This window comes from Penicillium cataractarum, assembly GCF_028827025.1.
Source record: "Penicillium cataractarum strain IBT 29864 chromosome Unknown utg000005l, whole genome shotgun sequence".
Lineage (NCBI taxonomy): Eukaryota > Fungi > Ascomycota > Eurotiomycetes > Eurotiales > Aspergillaceae > Penicillium > Penicillium cataractarum.
This window is the reverse complement of record NW_026622741.1, coordinates 4,782,122-4,803,595: the sequence shown is the minus strand read 5'-3', so window position 1 is coordinate 4,803,595 and position 21,474 is coordinate 4,782,122. Positions and strand designations below refer to the sequence as shown.

The following is a 21,474-nucleotide window of genomic DNA, read 5'->3' as shown; positions in this document are numbered from 1 at the left end:
GACCTTCTTTATTCAATGCCCTTATAGGCCGTGCTTGCCTTCCTAGCTTCCCGGGTTCCTCTTCCTCCTCATCTTCTTCTTCTTTTAGAGAACGAGGTCTCCTAGATTCAATAGAGACGGACAAGAGTCTTCTGTCCAGACTTTATTGCTTTTTGTGTCCAGAGACGGGAGATGTTTCTCAAGAAGAAAGGTGATAACAGAAGGTATAACATCAAGGGGAGAGTTGCGGGACAGTATATAATGACATTAGACCAGTGATTCAAAGATGCCGACAGCACAATGAGAATGAGAAGCACCAGTAAGGTAAGCGTGGGAAGGGAAAAACGTAATGATTCATGCTGTCCTAGTATGTAGATAATCTGAAGCTCGTACTTTCTCTCGCCCATGCCACGGATCACGACATGGGTGCACACCGCGCAAGACGTTTCATAGAGAATGATTAGAAATATCTCTGCCGGTAACCGTATGAAGAGCTCGAATGTAGTCCACGCAAGTGAAGTCAGCCTTTATTATCGAATAGAATGCCAGTGTACGGTGGTAACAGTAATTCATTTTCTTAGGTATCATATCGAGCAATGCCTCGGTCAACCAACATAAGATCCAACCGAGTGCATGATACTCTCAACGTCCAGTTGGTCTGCAAGGTCCAACAGCTCCCTTGGGGGTAAGCTAACCGAAGAGTTGAGTCCTAACAAATCCCATTCAAAACCGTCTCCTACATCAACTGAATCTAATCCATACGTGTCTTCACTTTCATCTGTTTCCCGATGAAGAGTCACAGGTGGAAGCGGACTCGATGTAGATCTAGGGGTCAAGGGCGCCAGAATTTGCTCCAGCTGCCTTAGCTCCTGTCTTCTGAGGGGCGCGGCGGGGTTACCCTTCGCAATCAGTTTTTCTAAGACACAATTTAAGTGATCACACCAAGTATCGCGCTGAATCAGCGACGGCGCGATTGCTCGAATCAGATATAGAACAAAGGCAGAAGAGGAGGCATCTTCGATTTGAAACGGTAGGAATGCATCTGTAGAGACCATATGAGTACGAATATCCCATCCTGAGGCCAAGTCACACATACCCAACAAGTCGTCATCAGCGAGGGTCTGAAGGGTTTGAAGTATAGTCTGGGCTGAGTCTGCGCAGCATTGAAGGAGGGATGCGACTGGTGGGGATAGGCCAATACTTTGAGATGCTTGTCTCTCAGTACGTTCGATGTGCATATTGAGAGCGCACATCACCAGAGGCCTTGTGGTGAGGACGATGCACTGGGCCGGTTAGTCTGAAGATCAATCAAGGTATTTACTACTCTCTCACATGGTGATGGGCGAGCATAAGTCGTATTGCCATCTTCGAAGCTCGGCTAATAAGCCCATGGAAGTGGGTGTTTAGGAAGGCCGTGAGATCATGCGACAATTCTGCCATGCTGTGGAGAATCGACTGAGTATTCCGAATGAGAGTTCCATTGAATTCATCCCCAACCCCATAGACCGCTTGAACATCAGTTAGCAACATATTGATTCAAAGGGGTGGAATTTGCATACTTGTCAGAATTTGGGCCATCAATCTGGAGAGGCGCACATGTAATGTAAGGTTAATGTGTTCTACGGAGTTCTCGACATCTGCAGGTAGGCGGACTGTGATATCCTCGTCTCGAATGGAGCTTGGCGCCCCAATCAGGGCCGAAAATTCACGATCCAGCATATAAACTACCCAAAATATTGTCCTACAACGGCTCGAGAGTTGGGGTCCTCCAAGTTCCTCCGGAACATGTCGATGGATTCCTTCAATAATGCAGCCGCGCAACGCTTGACCAATCTATTTCGAATAATTTTAGTTAGTTACGTTTCGTGAGCATCGTTGATCCGGAATTTCAGCCACTCACGTGTTGAAATGCTGCTCTTCTCATATCGATGGATTGCAAATACACGGCCCCTAGACTGAGCGCCTGGATACATGTCAAAGGATCTTCATGCATCCCAGATAGATCTGGTAATAACGCCATTGCCCTTGAAGCATATTGGTGGCCAGGGGGAGTTCCAGATGAATTCCGGTGCGTAAGAAACGCTTTTCCAAACGCCAGAACCAGAAGATATTGGACATACCAATATCTCGCAGAGGCAGCTTTCGCAGGTGGGTCCTTGTAAAACTCATGCAAGTCTCGCAAGTAAGCTTCTTCATCAATCATGAACGATAGAAATCCAAAGTAGAATTTAACCGTGTTGAAAAGAAACAAGGCATAATCGAGTGGCGGAAGGTTCGTCACATCTGGTATTTCATCTGGGGGTAAGGGTCGCCACTGAAGTTTGAATGCCATTCCATCTAGGTGCCATGGATCTGGTGGGCAGTTTGATTCTAGCACACGTCTGCCAATGAGACGTAGAACTCGGCGACAGAAAGACCATGATGACGTGGGTCCCATATACCCTGTCCCTCGCCTGTTAGCTGCATCAGATACCGAGCTAGGTACACAACTCACAAAATCGACCGTCAGGAGTCTGGGCAAATGAAGGATCCCTATCGACGAGGGGATTTCGAGAGAACCGCGATCGGTGCCCATCTTGTTCTAAATCGGAACCTCCTCCCGTCTGCTCTCGCTGCAGATGAGTTGTAGTAGGAGTGTGTAAAGAAGTGTCCAAATTTTGAACTATACCAAGTTAGCCTCACTAATCCTCGAATGCATGTTGGGACTGAATTTATATGCCATACCATGTGTAGTCTCCCTCCACCGCACTGCTGGTTGGTCCTCTAAGAGAAATTGAGGAGGATGAGGCGTAGGAAGATCGATTCCACTTTCTCCAACATACGGAGAGCCAACAAGATCATTTTGTCCTGAGGTATCCTGATGTTGCAAACTACTATTCCTTTCTGATAATTGCTCTTCCAAATGGCGAAGGTACCTAAACAGTTTAGCCCTCTGATCGGACCACAAGTGCGAATGAAGGCTTACCGCTCCGATACAGAGACCCGCACATCCTCAGCAGGAAATTGACAGTGTTGCTTCTTGCGAGTACATCGTGTGCAGGGGTATGATCCAGAGCACTTGACTTTCATACCCCGACATCGTACACATCTGAATTTGTTAATTCGGTACGATGTTAACTGTGCCTATTTGGAGCAACTCACGCCTTCTGACATTTCTTGGCCTTCACTTTGTTGGGATTTGCAGGCATGTGGGGCAGTGTATGAAGAGGTGTTATTCTAAATGAACAATGACAGCCGGCGCAGGCCTCCGATATCAAGTAAATTGGCTGGGGAAGAGTATTGCGGGGTTGATGCCAAAAGAAAGTCGGGATGGCCTTCCGACTTTTCTTATCAGCGTATCGCCTCACTTGTCTTTAGCTTATCAGACACGACCCGCATGTCTGATAAGACCCTTGGGTGTACTACACATGATTGGCCACTTGTTTCCCCCAATAGTGAAGGTGGTGTCTATTTTTCTCACAATGAAGATCATGTCCTAGCATGATCATATTATATCTAGAAGTTCATCACATACATTTGCTCTTCATGTACCTATGATTGGCTTCGTTTCGCCCCTCAATCTCGTATATCAGCCAAAAACTCTCCGTCGCAACTCTTGTCGCAGTGCAGTTACCATGTGCTGTGTTCGCTCTACAGCACCCTTATTTTCAATTGCTCTCCTGTGTAGATATTGCATACACTCCGCCACCGATCCCCAGGCCATGCACTTGAAAGCTTTGGGAACAGATACGTTTGCAGCACTTGAATCGCTCAGCGCCCGTTCATAGTTCTGCACTAGTTCGCAGCTAAGCTCATCGGCCATTCCTTGAATCTGGCCACATTCGAGTAGGACTGTAGGCTGGTGAGACAAGAGTCGAGCCTGGTGTGTGGCAATTGCCTTGGCAGCGCTGGCAGCATTATGCGTCGCCAGGAAGAGCGCAGCATTGGGAAACTTGAGGTCCTTGGCATCATCAGGCATAGTTCGACATAACATCATATTTGCAATCTGGTCATAGGAGCGATCGGTCTCTTCTTTGGTGTCGTGAATGAGAGAACGTGTCTCGTGTTCAATATATGCTCCTCGAACAAGCTTGATTCCAAGTGACCAACCTTCCTGCGCTGCCAGGGTAATATGACGGTCCGCATTTGCCTTGGATCCTTTCAGATATCCCTGAATAGTGTTGTAAACCAAGGGGGCATTTGATCGATTATGTCTGCGCATGATTTCAATCGCCCAGTCATCCAGTCCATGCTGAAGGACTTGCTGCTCAGCATCCAGCCATAATCTTGATCCCTGATCTTTCGCTGCCTGACAAATTTCATCCACCGCATTTGCAACTGACTCCGGGATAGGGTTCCGATCTGCCATCGAGTCGACCGCAATAGGGCCGGCGCCCGTAAGTCTAAAGCATAATCGTTAACGAGGAGGCTACATATAATGCTGGAGAGGGTGTGACATACTTCACTGCGAGAAAATCACCTGGCCCAACCATGCTCAGAGTCTCTAGAGTTCCCTTCTTCCATTCTTCGACCATCTCGTAGCATTTATTACTGTAAGTCGTAGACCCAGTGTCGTCATGGGCCAGCTTCTCGTTCGGGTCCAGTACAATCTCCTTAGAGTACCCCAGAATGACACCTTGATACCCAATTTTCTTAATCTCTGCCACTGTCTTTGATACTTCCTCGCGATTTGTGCCGGCACAAAAATGATCGTAAACGGTCCATCGAAGGAGCTTGTTGAGAACGAAGTTCCGATCAGGGTTGAAAAGGGCGGACTTGGAATTGGTGACAACATTTAGAATAGCCAGCGCGGGCTTAAGAAATAGCTTCGAGGACATGAGAGATGTCAAGACCAAAGATCGCACTAGCAATTTTGTGGGCAATCTTGACATCGCTGATACCTCCAGTGGTGGTTTGGATGGTACTGCAACGGCCACATCATGGAATCCCTGCTTGGAGGAGCGGTACCACCGAAAATGTGATTGCTGGACTGGCAAGGCGCGGGGTTTCAGAGGAACATGATAAAGTGACGTAGATCGCGAGAACATAATGGCAAAATCAGTATCAAATATGACCCAGCGAAGTCGTTCGTTTCTTGGTCCTGCTTAGCCTGTCTGGGTCTTCGAGATGGCCTTTTCACGCAGCTAGATCTGAAAACTCAACTCATTCATGAGCTGATATGCTATATATGCTATCTTATGTCTATCTTCTCGCTATTGTTTGCCGATAGGTATGCTCCCCCGCTGGTCACCGGACAATAGTCGGTGTGGCCTTCCGATGGTGGGAGGGGTATCCGAACCGTCACTCACTAACTAGATTGACTTGTCAAGGATAAGGCTCCTTGCCAGCACATTCTCACTAGTATTATTCCGGTCACTTCCCCGCTTTCTCCAAGACCGGGCCGGCCAGTGTGGGTTGGAGGCGATGGCAGTGTGTTTGCAATCAGGATTATCCGATATCTCATTATGTACATAGTTTACATGATGCTGCGGCCTCGCTCTACAAGTATGAAGTTCAAAACACGCGTATGTCTGCTGTTCCCAACAGAAACACAAAACATCATCTTCGAGAATAAAATAGACAGGGTACATCCACTGCAAAAGGAGAAATCAAATAGGCTCTCGAAGCCAGCTAGCTAACGAGTGCCATTTTTAAAAGGATAATGCACTTCATTTTCTCCAACTCTCTGACTCTAATCTAACAATCTGATGTAACATGAGACTGAATAGACTACGATGTACTTACTGCCTGGTAAAAAAACGAAAAACAATGGCAGAGGTTTATCGAGATACTGCCTAGGGACAACGGTGCCCTTTGATGGCTTCTGAGACTGGGTTACAACATGAACGCCAATTTCCCGGTCAAACACCGTTTAACACATTCAAAAGGTACTGATGTCGATACCAAGGAGGAAGCAAAGCTCGCTAAGCCTTTTACGTCGCCTTGACCGTGGGCATGAGTCCCTACGTTCCGTGCTTTTTAGTATCATGTCTGCTAAATTGCCTCAATTCACGGTGTAAATAGTGCACTAATATGCTTGTAAACTCGAAATTCGAGGGTTTCGAAGACCTTTCGCTAAGCGATTCCGTAGAATTGAAAATCCGGTTTCCCGTAGATCTGTTCCCTCCCTTCGTGAAAAAAGATGCAATCTCATTGTATTCCATATCATTTCTTGATGTCTCGCTGGCTATCCTTAAGTCATAGATGGGTAATTCAAGTATTATTATAACGATGGTACCAACTAAACATACACTCGCATGAGTGCGGGAACAGGGAATAGTTTCAGTCGTGCCGATTGGTCATGTTAAGTATGTATTCTATGGAGGGAAGAAAAGGACAAAGAACTCTGTATCACAGCAGCCTAGCAAGTATCAAGCTGACAGAGGTCAGAATGCAGCTAGTAAGGCATTTAGAGATACCTGCAGCCGCAGTGGATGATGAAGAAGTGGTAGCCAGGGGTTTAAAGGAGGTGCTGGAGGCCGACGCTGATGTTCCAGATGTAGTAATTTGTGAAGAGCTGGAAGATAGTGTAGACGGAGTCGATGCGCTCGCCGACGATGTCACAGTCATTTCCTTTTCGACGGAGCTGACAATTGACTCATAGACTTGTTCTTCTTTCAAGATGATGCTGACAACGGAGGTTGGAACGGATGTCAGCCAAGTAGGAAGTGAGTTGATGTCAATACCGCCATATCCCGAACAATATAGCGAAGATGTAACATATGCCGGGAAGGAATCATAAGCCGATGAAAACTCGGCATTTGCACTGGAGTAGGCCGAGTTCTGTTCAAAGCTTGAATATGCCGATAAAAGTGCCGAGTTCTTATAATCCGCATGTTCCGCATCTAATGAGCCTTGTAGTGGACATGCCACTCTGGTGACTGTCAGTCTGCGTGTGCTTGATTTTTTCATAGAAGGTTAATTATACCCAGTGGTGGTTTCTTGTGCATAGACAAAGGTGGTGAACAAAATTATTGTAGCAAACATTTGGTTGGTCATATTGGCGGGCTGAAGAAGGGAGGCAGCAATGGACTTTTGTGCTAGGTCTATATTTACTGAAGTGCCAGCCAAATATTTAGGACATCTAGTGCCTGGGGGCGATACGTGGGTAATATAAGTTACTGACTCAGGCTTCGTAAGACTCCACAAAAATTAGGCGTATGGAATGGGAAGGCTTCTTTCCGCGTTCTCTAGTTTTATTGGATGGCTAATTAACTAGTTGCGCCCAAATCGCCTTATGTTACATAGGCAAGTGGCTATGCTACCGGGCGCAGAGCACTTATAGGTCAACTAGGGGGACTTTGACCTTCATCGAGCGGTTTACGCTTACTTAGTGGTCCTCGGTAAGAAATATGTGTAGCCTTTAGTAACCGGTCATTTACCCGACCGTAAATCTCTCTAATTTCCTCATGTTTTTAGTTTGGAATGATCCTTGGATAATACCTATAATAGCTAAGGAAAAACGCCCTAGTATTACTATACAGTAGACCTTTTTGGGTAGTCATTTTTCTAGATTTACTATCTACCGTAGATAAATCTCTACGTTAAGAATTCTAATTAGTAAAAACTAGCTAATAAGCTATGAGTTAGTGCTATGCTCAGGGGCTCCAGGGGCATCGAAACAATTTACTTGGGGCCGCAGCCTCCTCTAAGTGTCGTGCTGCCGCCCCTGATCGCCCATGGGCTCTCAAAGCACATGTCTTGGCCGTAGACTTGCAGGATAAGATAGAACCAAGCTGGCGTATTGAAAGTCGGGGGCTAGATAAAGCAATGTCTCATGAACTCATGTCACTGCTACAACGTGACAATATGTGTGCCTAAATAATGTAGGCTCATACTGTTAACCTTGCAACCCGCGATATCCTTGCCAGTGAAGTCCTTGACAATGTTGACGTAGTACTGGCCATTCTTCTTGAGGTGCTTCAGAGGCTATTATGAATCACATGTTGTCAGCATGTGTCCATCTGTCGTGTGAGGTAGTCGCGAACCGCAAACACCACCGTGGGTTCCGATGAGCCGTGGGAATCAGACTCGAGCTGCGAAACTGCACCTGCAGATTCTCTGATTATCGCACTTGATAATTATCAAAACTACTCGCAGGTATAGAAGAGTGACATGGAGGTTGGAGAACGGCACCTTCGCTTTTCCCGGAGATCATCCTTAAATCCGGGCTGGCCACCAATCAGGGCCTGGAACGGCACCATCGATATTCCCAGGGCTGTACCAAGCTCGAGGTGAGGGAGATGATGAATCACTGTCTAGCTCCACAGAGACAGTGTCTATTCTTGTCAACTTGATCGTCTACCTACCAAGCTCAAAGAGATAGATCATTAGTACATACCTATTTGAATCGACATATCGCCTAATGTCCTGCTTCACCATCATCCTTCCTTTATTCTCCGTGGACCCATCCTCAAGATGTCTTTCTACAATACATATCCCGGCTTTCTTTATCGCCAGTTCCTGGTGTGTCCGCCCAAGGCCCCGTCCACCACCTCCCTTCGTGGCAAAGTCGGTCTGATCACAGGATCCAACACTGGGTTGGGCTACCAGGCCTCTGAACAGTTACTCAGGCTCGGACTGTCCCATCTTATTTTGGCCGTCCGCAGCATCTCCAAGGGTGAAACTGTTCGCAAATCTCTTCTCGCTTTGCTTCCAGCTTCAGCTAAGCCACCCTTGGTCGAGGTCTGGGAGCTAGATCTAAGCATTTATGCCAGCGTGACGACCTTTGTGGAGCGTCTTCAAAAGTCTGACATTCAGATCGACTTTGGTCTTCTCAATGCCGGTGTTGCCAATTTTCACTACACCATGAATGAGTCTACGTCCCATGAGACAAGTATCCAGATCAACTGGCTGAGCACTGCGCTCCTGACTCTTCAACTGCTACCTGCGCTCGATCGCCAGGCCGCCCAGCAAGATCTGAGGCTTGTTTACTGAGATTCAGCATACCTACTCTTTTTAATCTCTCGCATTGCACAAGAGTAGACAAGAGTACCCAACTCCTGGCCTTGTCTTGTACTGTTCTTCCAACCATGGAATTCTCTAACGGCCCGCTTATTCTTCCTCTCACTCCAAACTCAATATGAGGTCAGGTGCACCTTCATCGTTTGGAGCGTCTCCTGACGAAAACATTTGAATATCAAAACTTGGTATTTCATCTTCATAGAAGCTCAGTATCGGCCTCCGATATAGGTGATATATCACTATCATGCGGTCATTTCTTCGTACTCCAACTCGCCTCCCATACCGTAGCTGTAGTACATAGTGTCATCCGAGGTCTTTGTTTTGGACCCATGGCTAATTTAGGCCGAGATAATTGGTGGCATGATAGATGGTTAAAGATGGGTAGTTAGTTAGGTACCTAGCTCAGGCGGGAATTACGTTATCCACATCCACATGGCAATTCCGAGGGTAGTCCGCTTACCCGTCGGGACTAGCGTTTCCGGCTTTTGGCCCAGTCTCCTCCCTTCCTCATCCCCCACAGTCTGGGGAGAATTCAGAATAGTTCAACTTACGGCTATCAATGTACTCTGCAGGTGACAAGTCGAGTACCGCTTGCTACCACTGTCGGCGGCAAAAAGTAACATCGTCTCCCCAATCTTGATCTTTCCCGCTCACAATTGCTACAGATTCGCTGTTCGCGAGATCTTCCCTTATGCACTCGCTGCTCAAAGCATCAACTCACTTGTGACTACCCCGAACCGCCCGACAGGCGCCAAATCGCCAATTTTCGGCGTGGACCGGTCCCGCCAGATGTGCTTCCCAGAGTCATACCAGAGTCGCAAGACTCAAGCTCTCTGGGAGCTCATGGAACGTTGGCAAACCATCCATCCTGGGATCCAGGAACAGTATGTGCCTTTTTATTTTCTGCTTCTCTTGAACATTTGACTCTCTTCCTTGATCTTCTCTCTTGATTGTATCAGAAGCATAATTTCGGACTGACTTGCGTATTTAGAGTACACCACCAGACCCGGCAGCAACGGTGTCCGGTCCTGGTGCCTCGTTCTCTAATCTGAGAAATGATGCTATCCCACCTTCAGAGATTGGAGTGTTCTTGCTGGAAACTTACTTTGGTCGCATTTTCAATGCGAGCTTCTTATTCCACCAACCATCTTTCACTAACGACTACAGACGAGGTAACGTTAAGGAGCACGTTTATCTCAGCATCTTTGCAGTCGCTTCTCTGTGAGTTCGTATGAAATTCTAAATTTCAATCTACTAAGGCCTGCTTAGATTCATCCGCAACCATCCTGTCTCATCATTAACCAAGGATCCGGGCCTTTCAAACCCAACTATTTACCACTCCGGGAGATGCTGGGCGGAGCGCGCGAGTATAGGAGCTCTGCAGCATGCAGACAGTGGTGGGTTGGATGTCATACAATCTTGTGAGAATCTAGCGCTGTATTGGTGGGCCGTAGGTGAGCCGCGGCGAGGTCATTTTCATTCCAGTGAGCTATAATCATAGGGAGTAATCCAAAGTCATCGCTAATCATCGTTTAGTGGCGTCATACGCTGCGTGTCAGATGCTCGGCTTGGAGACCATGTGTGCAAAGCCAACAAGTTGGTCTGAATTTACATTCGAGTTGAATCGAAGATGCTTTTGGGCCTGTTGGATCAAACAGTGCGTTCACGATACTCCCTCCTTGGGGGTCACTCGACTTCGAAGCATCCCAAAGCTGCAGCTACCGTGTGATGATGCTCAATTCGGCAACTTGGTTCCTTTCAAGGAGCCAAACACACCTAAGTTGCAAACTTTGTCAGATGTCACCCCCCGAGCGACGTCTTGTGAGCAGTCTGCCTCCTTGGTTCGACTCTTTACCATTTGGTACGCTATTAATATTGTATCTCCGCTTCTGGCTAGTTAACTAAGTGAGCTCGTCCTCCAGGGTAGAGATAAAGTCGGCTGTTTACTCTAGATTTCCAAGCGACTCACATAGAAATGTGGGTCAAGTCTTTGAGCTTGACAAAAGGGTTCGGCAATTAGACGCCCTTCTTCCAGCGCTAAAAGAACACAATGAAGACATTTTCTTCAACAGCAGCAAGTCGATGCTTTTTTTCGCTGCTTATCACCAATGTTTCCTATTACTTCACGCGTCCATCACTCCAGCGTTCTCAACCAGGAAATCAGATGATACGTCGCCACTATTAGCCGAAGTGGCCTCAAGGACCTTGCTGACCTCTACTACGGCTATTACAAGCTTCATTACCATCTTCCTGGCTCGAAACTTGGACATTACCAAGGTGCCATCTTTTGCCGGTTATTGTGCCTTCACATGCGGTGTCATTCATTTGGTTCTCTACCGTATGACGTCACATGAATCCTTCTCGGCCTGTGTGCAGGTATCAATATTATTTCTCAGGGAGCTTGCTGCTTACTGGCCAGCGTTTTATTCAAAGGTATATATTGCCAGAATGACATATTACTTGATTTTGACATCGCTGATACTCACCTCATATATAGTACCAACATTTACAAAATTTAGCCAGGCCTCAGATACTTGTACCCTCAAGTCCGCCGCGATATGACCCCGAAACTCATGACGCTAGAATTGAGGAAATGTGCATAATAGGTTCTCGTGCTCTATCACACCCGGCAGCCATAGCGATGGTTCCATCTGTGCTGCGCTCTCTTCCCATGGAGACTACTTACATATCATCCTCTGACGACGGCAGGTCTGCCATGCCTCCACTTCGAGATACGGAGTACATAGAGGCTATCGATATAGCGCACTCAACATCCTCCGCTCCCATGCCTGCGAATGGAGAACCATCATTTCATCCTCCTGTTGTTGACAACATTCCTGGAAACGGTCAGGGTCAGCTTGCATTTACCGACAGCGGCTTGGCCGAGTCATTGCTGGACCGTGAAATTTTTGACCTACTCTTTAGCGGAGATAGTAACTCGCTAGAGCAGCTCTACGGAAGATCGAGCTTTTGAGAATATCAGATGATTTCTCCCTCGGTTTAGATATTCTGGGTGACCAACCGGAGGTGATCATGTGACCCGTTCCGGAGGAGTATGATTCAAACAATCTGTCGGGTCCTTAGTCAAACAGGCACTAAGTCAATATCAGAACCTGCTCCGTCGGTTGGTGCAACATTGCTTCCGCTGGAGGGGCAGATTCCCCGCAAGTATGGACGGGATAGGTGCACAAGTAGCTGTTCCACGCCAATCACCTCAGTCCTGCACAGCATTCAAGTGGATTGAACGTGGCAAGGCGAATGCCAATAGTTGCTGTTTCTCGGATAGATACAGAGATCATCGTTTTCCACAAGATTATCTGGAGATCGGCATCAGGTCTTGATTAAAATAAATGCAAAGTAAGCTCTAGATAGACATGACAGATGCGCGGAGTTTGCCCCCAGGGTTCAACCACTTTCGAACCTCCTTTCGTGCCTTGCGACCTTCTCCGGAGCTATTATAGCCCCCAAGGCCTGCCAGCACTATCATACCTAGGCCTCCCCAACCTCGCCAACTGTTGCCAATAGCACCGGCCCCTACGGCTAGCCCTCATCACATTCAAGCAAATCCAACACTGCAGTCTATTGGTCGTGGGGAAGGCTAATTATTACCGAGACGGAGGAGGTAGTGCCACCAGCCCTATATCCTTTTTTACAAGAGTCAAGGGGGACACTACTCTTGTCACAGGAGAAAATTGATAGTAAAGTATTCAGTTCGCTTATTTTATACACTCTGAGTTATCTGGCCCACCCATAGTTAGTTCAAACAAAGGAGACATGGAAACTTCAACCCTCCTTCGTTCCAATCAGCCTAAAGAAAGACCAGCAAGTTTCTCTAGGCCGCTTCCAGCCAGAAGAACCTTGTCCTGCTCGGTACATTGACTGTTAGCTCCTATGTTTCCTGGAATTGTATTGTGACGGGAGAGAAAAGCCCTACCATGATGAAGCCAGGAAGTGAACTGATCAGACGCATGGTCGAGGATAACCCACCTCTCCATATTTTGCCATGAGCTCCTCCCATGAGATCCTTGAGAACTCGTTCGGCGTATGTCTCCACAGGCAACCAGGAACTCAAGCTTTTGCCTCGAGCCACATCTTCAATGTTCTTGAAGACAGGGCGATACATGGAGCCATCTGGTAATGCGAATCCGTCGCCGTGAGACATGATGTTAGTTTCCACAGCACCCGTCACAACCGTGACAACTCTAACACCAAACGGAGCATATTCTAATCGAAGCGTCTCACTCATGGAACTCAAGGCCGCCTTGGAAGCAGCATAGAGACCTAAGAAATATTAGCCATCTTTCAAAAATACGAGGATTGTCTCATCTTACTCCAATATGGAGCATTCAAGTACGCAGTCATCGAGGCGATATTGACCACGCAACCCTGGGCTTTAATGAGAAGTGGGTTGAAAGCCTGCGTCATCGCTAGTACCCCCCACAAATTGACATCAAACATTTTTTTTGCCTCTTCGATACTCGTGTCGAGAGTGGGCATCACATAGGATACCCCTGAATTGTTGACGAGATAGTGTAATTTGCCGCCCGTTACCGTGACCGTCTTTTTGAGAGCGTCCTGCATACTAGTTGGGGACGTGACATCTAGAGGGAGAAGTGTGACATTCGCCACGGACTCAAGCGTCGACATCCTCTTTACCGAGCGAGCTGTAGCAATAACATGAAAACCTCGACGTTGAAAGGCCAATGCTAACGATGCACCAATTCCTCCATCACTGCATCCAGTGATGAGAACATACTGAGGCGCCGACATGGATATTTTAAAGCTCAAACAGTACCACCAATATTATAGATAAGAGGCACAAAAGGGGTGTGAGTAGACAGGGGAAGTCAGGCTGGGGGGATCAATTGATGCATTTCTTGACGGGAAGCTTACAAGATAAAGGAAACGCAGATCGCAGATCGCATGTTTGACTATGCACATTTCCAAAATCAAATGATCTATTATTCATCAGTATCCACGGTGGAATTGGTGCCGGCATTCGCATGATACTGTTGTGTTTTGCCGGTCCTCGTCATGTGACTCGGGCCGATGGCGGAGCACGCCAAGACGATCTATACGGGGACATGCAGCTACGGTGTGGTAGTGGTAAAGTCTGAAACTATTTCCCACTGACTGCCGGTTATCCGCCGCCTAATACTAACTGCGTAATTTTTACGTGCTACAATTCATAGGTTAAGTAGTTGCCCGCGCGAGGTGTCACATGGTGCAGAAGGTTAGTTTACGAAATATTCCGCTATTGTAGTTGAAATGTGGCTCCTTTACAGTTTTTAATCTTGTAGAAACCAATGTACTAATGAACACTGAGCGAAATATCCGGACTCCCTAGATGGTCTTCACCTCTTTCCCGTTAATAATTACCTGTTACCAAAGCATTATCATTCCGCCTCCAGATTCAATCTGAATAGGCCAGGGGTCTTCAAACTCGTTTTCCCGACGGTTTGTTAATAGCTGCTCCATTGGTAATCTATTCATGTCACCATGTGAGAACTTCACCATATGAGAACTGATTAAATTGGAAATGAGCGATATTTGAAATACAGGAATACCAGTTAAAGAATGCTCTTAATCTTTCGTACAGTACAGAAGATGGATGGGGATAAATTGAAAGAGATCACGAGGGAGAAACAACTCCAGCAGATGAGGTCAGAGTATGACTTTGTATCATCTTCGCCGCATTCGATATATAAAGATCGTCCCCAGAGCCAAGAGCCAGATCAAGAGCCAATTATGTCCTTGAGGGCACTCTCTGGGAGTAGTGCCTGCGGTATATCCTGGCACGTAGATTTCGTTGAGTGCCAGTCGATGGGCAGCGTCCGGGTCGTGTGCTGGCAAGATGACGATAGGCTCCTGGCTGGCAAATTTCTTGATCTTCTTTAAGGACTCCACTGCAAGTAGTGGGTTGCCATTGACACCATCTGTCTGCTCGCGATCCAAAAGATCCTGATCGTAGGTAGAGTCTCCGCCAAGCAGATACGTTGCGTCATCTCCGTAAACAATCAAGCAAATATGACCAGGAACATGCCCAGGAGTATCCACTGCAATCACTTTCCCGTCCTTGGTGATAGGGTAGCTCGAATTCCATGGCCCAACTGGTCCACCAGTCCGCTCTAGAAGCTTTGGCACGAACCCTTTCGGCCATTGACTAGGCACTGCTCCCTCCATTGTGGCGTGATAAGGAGATTTAAATGCATCCCAATGCTCCGGGCTCACGAAGATATCTGCCCCGTCAAGGTCGGCAATACCATCGCCGTGGTCATGGTGGAGGTGGGAAATAACGACAGCTTGAAGATCTGAGGGCGAGATTCCATGCTGATTGAGGCGGGCACGTATGCCTTCGTGCTCCCGAACATGAATATCCACAGCTAGATGGAAGAATGGCGACCAGGAAGGAAAATAGCCCGGTTGCATTGTTTGAGGAGATTCACCAGTGTCAAATAGGATATAACCCTCTGGATGAGAGATCAAATAGGTATTGATCGGAAGTGGCTCCGTCCATGCTCGATCAGTGAAGACGGTAAGACGACGAAGGCCGACATTCTTCGTTGCGGGCTGCGTGCGATGGGAAGGTCGAATCCTGATGGTACCAGTTTCCAGGATGGAGACAGAAATAGTCATGATGGCTTCGGAGTTTCGGTAATTCAAGTTTATGAAGATTATGCTAGTTTCGAAGATAAGGAGAACGTTCGGGAAACTGGCATGAGTATTTGGACTTATATGTATCAAGTCTTCTGTGTCGGTCAAAGACTAGCCGTACACTCCCGAAGACCCGTTCTCACCTTGAATAATATATGGGAGACTTTCGATCTTGTGATCTAATCCACTTTTAATGTGCCACTAATAATACAAATAATTCGAGTATTCCAAATGACGTTGCGTAAAAGCGAGATCACAAATTATTGCATTTTTCGGTTCAGTACCGGCGGAGACTCTGATCTCAGTGCAAAGGCTAAAACTGCAGGGTTAGGAAGCCTATTACGTAGTTCTATTCATTACCGAGGGAGAAATAATGGATGGAAATTAGGATTACCAAAAAACTTGTATTGAAGCTTGATCAAGCAGTTCTCCTAGTCATGTGACTCGGGCCGAGCACAATCGGGGCTCCCATTACTCCGATTATCTCGGAACATGTGTATTGATCTTGTAAGCTAATGTTGATTCACCCATGTGAATCTCAAGCCAGCACCATTAGAGTTATCCGCATCAATATTACTAAGGTATTTTCTGGGGGTGGGCGCTGATGCCTCGGTTGAAGCTGATCGATCGATCCTAGGTTTTATACGGAGCCGTAGGTATCTGTCACCCGTGGTACTTTTAAACCCTAGCATAGCATCTACTCTGTCCACCTCATATCACTCCAATATTTGGCCATCTTTCCTTCCTCTCTCCATTTTTTGTTGATCACTCTCATAGAGTTGATGCTATGGATAGTGCAGCCCAACAGACAAAGAGCGGGGAATCCCCTTGCGAGAAAGTCTACGACGTAATTGTTATTGGAGCTGGAATATCAGGCATTCATGCCGCCTACCAAATTCAGAGAGGTTTTCCCACATGGGATTATACCGTCCTCGAAGGGCGGAAATGTTTGGGTGGTACCTGGGATCTCTTTCGTTACCCGGGTATACGGTCAGATTCGGACCTATATACTTTCGGGTTCCCATGGTTCCCGTGGAGCGAGAAAAAAGCTTTTGCTCAAGGAGACGCCATCAAGGAATATATTACCAAGGCAGCAGCATCTTTTGGGATCGACGAGCATATACAGTTCGAAACCAAGGTTCATAAGGTGGTCTGGTCTTCAGATCAGCATCGCTGGAGAGTCGATACCATATCCACCGATGGACAATCAATCAAGAGCAAAGCGGTCTTTGCGAGGTTCCTTATATTCGGCACGGGATACTACAATTATGACCAACCACTGCATGCGACAATTCCTGGCATTGAGCAGTTTCAAGGGCAACTTATTCATCCTCAGTTCTGGCCAGAGGACGTGGACTACTGCGACAAACGCATCGCGGTTATTGGGAGTGGAGCCACTGCAGTAACTCTGGTGCCCGAACTAGCCAAAAAGGCGCGTCTAGTCACAATGGTGCAACGCAGTCCAGGCTATATTATACCACGGCGGACAATTGACGCGCTAGAATCCGTCATTCAATTCGTCTTCATATGGAAATTGGCACAATCGCTCCTGCGTTGGAAAAATATTTTTGTTCAGCTTCTGTTCTATCAGTTTTGCGTCACTTTTCCCAACGCTGCACGAGCATGGCTAGCGAGAGAAACGGCCAAGAATCTTCCCCCTCAAACACGTTTAACGCCCCACTTCAAGCCCAAATACAATCCCTGGGAACAAAGATTGTGCGTATGCCCTGATGGTGATTTCTTCGCTGTTTTCCGGGAAGGAAAGGCAGATATCCAAACGGGAAATATTACGAGCATGTCTGGCAAAACTATTCGTCTTGATTCGGGTCAAGAGATATCAGCAGATATCATAGTGACTGCGACGGGTTTGAAGGTTCAATTCGCTGGGGGTATCAAGATATACCTTGATGACACGCTCATATCTCCTCATGAAAAGTTCACTTGGAATGGAATCATGGTCGAAGACTTGCCCAACTGCTGGTTTTTGATTGGCTCCACTAATTTATCATGGACACTGGGCATTGATAATTCGATGAAGCTAGCTTCTCGCGTCCTCGGTAGGGTTGTGGCGGGAAATTTCACCGTTGTGGTACCAAAAATCTCCCAGAATGAGATAGTTAAACAAAACCCGCTCATAACTTTGAAGTCAACATATCTGAAGGTTGCAAAGAACGAGTTACCCAAGGCCGGCGACCGTGGACCTTGGGCTCCCCGATCAAGCTACTACAAAGACTTCGTCAATTGCTGTATCGGAGATTTTGAGGCAAGTCTGGAATTCTCCTGAGAAGACAGCTGGATCAATCAATTTGGTATATGAATCATAGATTTAGCACCTAAATAGTAAGACATGATCACTTGCCGAGCAAGAATATTCTAAACGATTAGGACACTTACAAAATCCACATTATCTAAGAACGGCCACTGTCACAATAAATACTATACGGGGTAGGGCAGGAGGAAAGAGAAGGTTATAAACTATTAACGTAAGCAAATTGACATCGGATCATTGAGCCTAATCCTCCGCTTCCATATGAATATTATTACTTGGAATTATTGTTCTAGAGACTACTCCATGAAAATCCTTGGCAAAAGGACAAAGGAACACACCGGATTAGTCACCGGATGCTGTATCATGTTTTACAAGAAAGTATAGTCCATGTTGCCGCAAACGAATGTTGTAAAGAGAAAAGCAGAATCGAGAAAGTCCCAAGTGGAAACATCTCCGCCGCTAAGACGGGGGATTTATCCTTGGGCCTCGGTCGCCATCAAACGATTAAATGTGTAAAACATCAATGCATCCTTTCGAATACCAGGAATAAACGGCTTAATGGTTCCCCCGACGGGAGAAGAGTTATGTCAATGCCGATCGGTGACGAGTGAGATGGTTAGAGTGCACCCAAGCCGTCATTTCCGTACGTAGTAAGAGAGCCGGATCAGTCATCAACTGGATAGCTTATTTATTATTGATTACTGAATCATGATGCCGAACAGCCGGTCATTCAGGTGTGTTGTATCCGTTGAAGTCCGAAAACGCCTTCAAGATAGGGTTAGTGGGCCTGTAGCTTCTGTTGTGGAGTCCGGCCCGAGTCAGGTGACTCCCCGCATTTCCAAGGCGACCCACTTCCCGGCACCCGTCATGTGATCGTTGCATTGATGATGACAGGATCACTGATACATAACTATATGAACAAGCTGGACTAATGTCCATTCTCATAATTTTCGATTCTTTTAACTCCTGGTTAGTTAGAATTTCGCACATCACGTCTATGGTGACCCCGGTCCAATCGCGAAGTTTGCAATGTCTTCCACCTTTGAAAATGTCAAGACCCAGCTAGCGGGTGTGTGGTCTCTGGAAACTATCTCATTCTTTATGTCTCCGTCACTCGACGGTTCACCTGTCGCGGTTCTAGAAGGCGATAAGATACTTGGAAGGGCCGTCTTTACTGCGGGAGGCTACATGAACGGCACTGTGACTTTCGACCATTGCGATCCTGCTAGTCTGAGCTCTGCTGCATGGGATAAGCTGACTTCGGAGGAGATCACCCGAATCTGCCGAGTTATGTCGTCTTATTCCGGGCCCTGGAGTCTAGTTGAAGAGGGAAATGATATTTTGCTGAAGATTCTGGTGGAAATCGCTCTAAATCCATGTTGGGAGGGGTCGCCGCAAGTGAGACGCCAAGTCAAGATTGAAGAAGTCAATGGGGAAAGTCTTCTGACGTTGGTTCCCATGGACGAAATCACCCTTCAAGTAAGTTCAACTTTTTTTGTAACCTATTCGGATCTTAATTGATTTGTGTTTAGCCTGGCAAAGTTGCATACTCCAAACTTGTCTGGAAGAAGATTGGACCACCCTAGGGAAAGAGTGAATTTTAGAAGGTTAAGGTGGCCAGGGACTGGGTGAGAAAAGATATTAAGAATGATTGAAGCACTTGTTGCTGGGCTTTTGGACTTCTTCTTGCCTTGGGAATCATGGTTCTTGGTCTTCCTGCTGGGTAGGGGTTTAGGGTTTCTAAATAACCCCTAGTAAATAGTGAGCACACGTAGATCGAATTGGTTTTGAATGAAATCGATCTAATTGTATAGGGATTATGTTGATTGTATCTTGGACTAAAGGTCTTCTGCAAATTAGTATTTAGTGGCGGAGTCAACAGAATGTGAGAGATACGATCTTAAGTCCACCGATCTATATATGCTACTATGGCTATGGGGCTCTACCAGCATAACGAACCAGAAACTCACCCCACTACCGCAACCCTTACCACCAATTCGCTCATCTTCGAAAATATCCCTATCGCTACAAGTGAACCGTTCTTTATGACTAAGATAATCATAAAAGTTTTCGAAGAGATTGCTGCGATCGTGCACGAGGATGTGAAGCAACAAGGAGGCCAGAACGTTGAAAGTGAAAATGTTGGAGACGAGGATTTCAAGGTTTTCCCAATTGTCGAAGCACTCGGTGAAAATCGACTCGGCGAGCATTATCAAAAGGTTTTGATGCGTGGGTTCCAAAGGCTTCTGGAGCGCAGTGCCGAGTTGTAGTAATCAAATAAAGTTATGGCCTAGAAGTCACGTCAGATATCATCGACATTGCAAGTTCAAACCGAGTCTTTTTGACCGAAGCCAGAACATACCTACCTAGTGTCCTTCAGAATTCTACAGTTTCCTGTCATTTCGATAAGGCGGGATGTTTGGGCAGTTAACATTCAATGATGCATTTTCGGAGATCAACTCTACAGAAAGATTATGGAGACAGTTTAGAAAAACATAGAGGGCACTGTGTGAGAGATTATTCTAGATTTTCTTAGCGAGATAGAACTCCGGTGACTAGAGACCATGAAATCGACACTGTATTTGCATCCAATGGAAGCAGGCAACCCATCTTGAGGCTAATTCCAGGGTCTATACATCTCGCGAGCCGATCTAGTGTGTTCAACATCCTGATCATCCTACATCAGTCTTTGAGCCTCGATCAAAGCGGCGACCCGATCAGCGATGCTGAACAATGATCGAAATAAATATCAGGTCTTTGTGGGTAGCAGGCAGTATCGAACCCAGAGGCATCGAAAAAGGGTTGCCACGGCCTGTTTGGATTTGCGCCTAGGATGGCGAGATTCCTGCAATCCGGTTTTCAAGCCTTCCAGAATTCAACCGAAAATCGTACCAAGGGACATGCATGAACTAAGGTGATTAAATAATTTTTCCACGGGAGCTAGGTGATTTAGCATAGGAAGGTGGGTGGGGTAAAAAAAGAATAAGGGAGCCAAAAAAGAAAGATAGGCCCGAACCGCGATTCGAACGCGGGACCTCTCGCACCCAAAGCGAGAATCATACCACTAGACCATCCGGGCTCTGATGTAAGCGTTGACCAATTTGTTGATTATATAGGAATTCAAGCTCGACCTAAAGTGATGTTGTGTTGTGATCCACTAGCGTAAATAATGAAGGGTTAGACTACTCGCACGACAAAACGTCTACTAGCACGAAAAAGGGGGCCTACTACCACTAGTAATTACACAGAGCCTGCCAGGTCCTTGAATACAAAATCATTTCCCTAAGCGCTTCTCGTGTTGCCCTCACTATCGCTATTGATTCCTCTATACGTGCCCTGAAACAACAAATTAAAAATTCTTATATTATGGAAAATATTGAAAAAAAAATCACTGTGGCTGCTTCCTAGGAGTAAGAATAAGATATGGCATTTTACAAATAAAAGACCGGACAAAATTTGTGTAATCACTGATAGTAGGCCTACTCCCGTCTACCGTGCAACCCCTGGGTAAAAATATACACACTCCAAGGGCTGTCAAACCTACACTTGAAAAATTCCCAAGTTCGCTTTGTTTAGTTCCCGCATCATGCTTGTTGGTGGAATCGGCTAATCTCATCTATACATCACTG

At 46.5% G+C, this 21,474-nt stretch overlaps 9 protein-coding genes across 9 annotated transcripts; 5 read left to right on the top strand and 4 right to left on the bottom strand.

The window, feature by feature from the left end:
- Window positions 1-584: 584 nt before the first annotated feature.
- Window positions 585-3,167, bottom strand: N7496_007433 (Zn(II)2Cys6 transcription factor; the record flags this gene model as incomplete). The annotated part of the gene is made up of 9 exons (XM_056700362.1): window positions 585-1,021; window positions 1,076-1,262; window positions 1,312-1,487; window positions 1,539-1,812; window positions 1,880-2,421; window positions 2,474-2,641; window positions 2,704-2,894; window positions 2,945-3,067; window positions 3,121-3,167. 9 exons carry the CDS (start codon window positions 3,165-3,167, stop codon window positions 585-587), a joined length of 2,145 nt encoding a protein of 714 aa, XP_056555775.1.
- A 380-nt stretch (window positions 3,168-3,547) lies between these two features.
- Window positions 3,548-4,796, bottom strand: N7496_007432 (putative proline oxidase Put1; the record flags this gene model as incomplete). Its single annotated transcript, XM_056700361.1, has 2 exons — window positions 3,548-4,361; window positions 4,420-4,796. The coding sequence occupies 2 exons, from the start codon at window positions 4,794-4,796 to the stop codon at window positions 3,548-3,550; spliced, it is 1,191 nt and encodes a 396-aa protein (XP_056555774.1).
- Window positions 4,797-8,376: 3,580 nt separating this feature from the next.
- On the top strand, window positions 8,377-8,895 carry N7496_007431 (uncharacterized protein; the record flags this gene model as incomplete). The annotated part of the gene is made up of 1 exon (XM_056700360.1): window positions 8,377-8,895. One exon carries the CDS (start codon window positions 8,377-8,379, stop codon window positions 8,893-8,895), a length of 519 nt encoding a protein of 172 aa, XP_056555773.1.
- An 816-nt stretch (window positions 8,896-9,711) lies between these two features.
- N7496_007430 (uncharacterized protein) lies at window positions 9,712-10,147 on the top strand (the record flags this gene model as incomplete). Its single annotated transcript, XM_056700359.1, has 2 exons — window positions 9,712-9,806; window positions 9,916-10,147. The coding sequence occupies 2 exons, from the start codon at window positions 9,712-9,714 to the stop codon at window positions 10,145-10,147; spliced, it is 327 nt and encodes a 108-aa protein (XP_056555772.1).
- A 2,664-nt stretch (window positions 10,148-12,811) lies between these two features.
- N7496_007429 (Short-chain dehydrogenase/reductase SDR) lies at window positions 12,812-13,692 on the bottom strand (the record flags this gene model as incomplete). The annotated part of the gene is made up of 2 exons (XM_056700358.1): window positions 12,812-13,203; window positions 13,254-13,692. The coding sequence occupies 2 exons, from the start codon at window positions 13,690-13,692 to the stop codon at window positions 12,812-12,814; spliced, it is 831 nt and encodes a 276-aa protein (XP_056555771.1).
- A 912-nt stretch (window positions 13,693-14,604) lies between these two features.
- N7496_007428 (N-acyl homoserine lactonase family protein) lies at window positions 14,605-15,558 on the bottom strand (the record flags this gene model as incomplete). The annotated part of the gene is made up of 1 exon (XM_056700357.1): window positions 14,605-15,558. The coding sequence occupies one exon, from the start codon at window positions 15,556-15,558 to the stop codon at window positions 14,605-14,607; it is 954 nt and encodes a 317-aa protein (XP_056555770.1).
- An 805-nt stretch (window positions 15,559-16,363) lies between these two features.
- Window positions 16,364-17,860, top strand: N7496_007427 (flavin-containing monooxygenase; the record flags this gene model as incomplete). The annotated part of the gene is made up of 1 exon (XM_056700356.1): window positions 16,364-17,860. One exon carries the CDS (start codon window positions 16,364-16,366, stop codon window positions 17,858-17,860), a length of 1,497 nt encoding a protein of 498 aa, XP_056555769.1.
- Window positions 17,861-18,874: 1,014 nt separating this feature from the next.
- On the top strand, window positions 18,875-19,431 carry N7496_007426 (uncharacterized protein; the record flags this gene model as incomplete). The annotated part of the gene is made up of 2 exons (XM_056700355.1): window positions 18,875-19,324; window positions 19,378-19,431. 2 exons carry the CDS (start codon window positions 18,875-18,877, stop codon window positions 19,429-19,431), a joined length of 504 nt encoding a protein of 167 aa, XP_056555768.1.
- Window positions 19,432-19,890: 459 nt separating this feature from the next.
- Window positions 19,891-20,115, top strand: N7496_007425 (uncharacterized protein; the record flags this gene model as incomplete). The annotated part of the gene is made up of 1 exon (XM_056700354.1): window positions 19,891-20,115. The coding sequence occupies one exon, from the start codon at window positions 19,891-19,893 to the stop codon at window positions 20,113-20,115; it is 225 nt and encodes a 74-aa protein (XP_056555767.1).
- Between the last annotated feature and the right edge of the window lie 1,359 nt (window positions 20,116-21,474).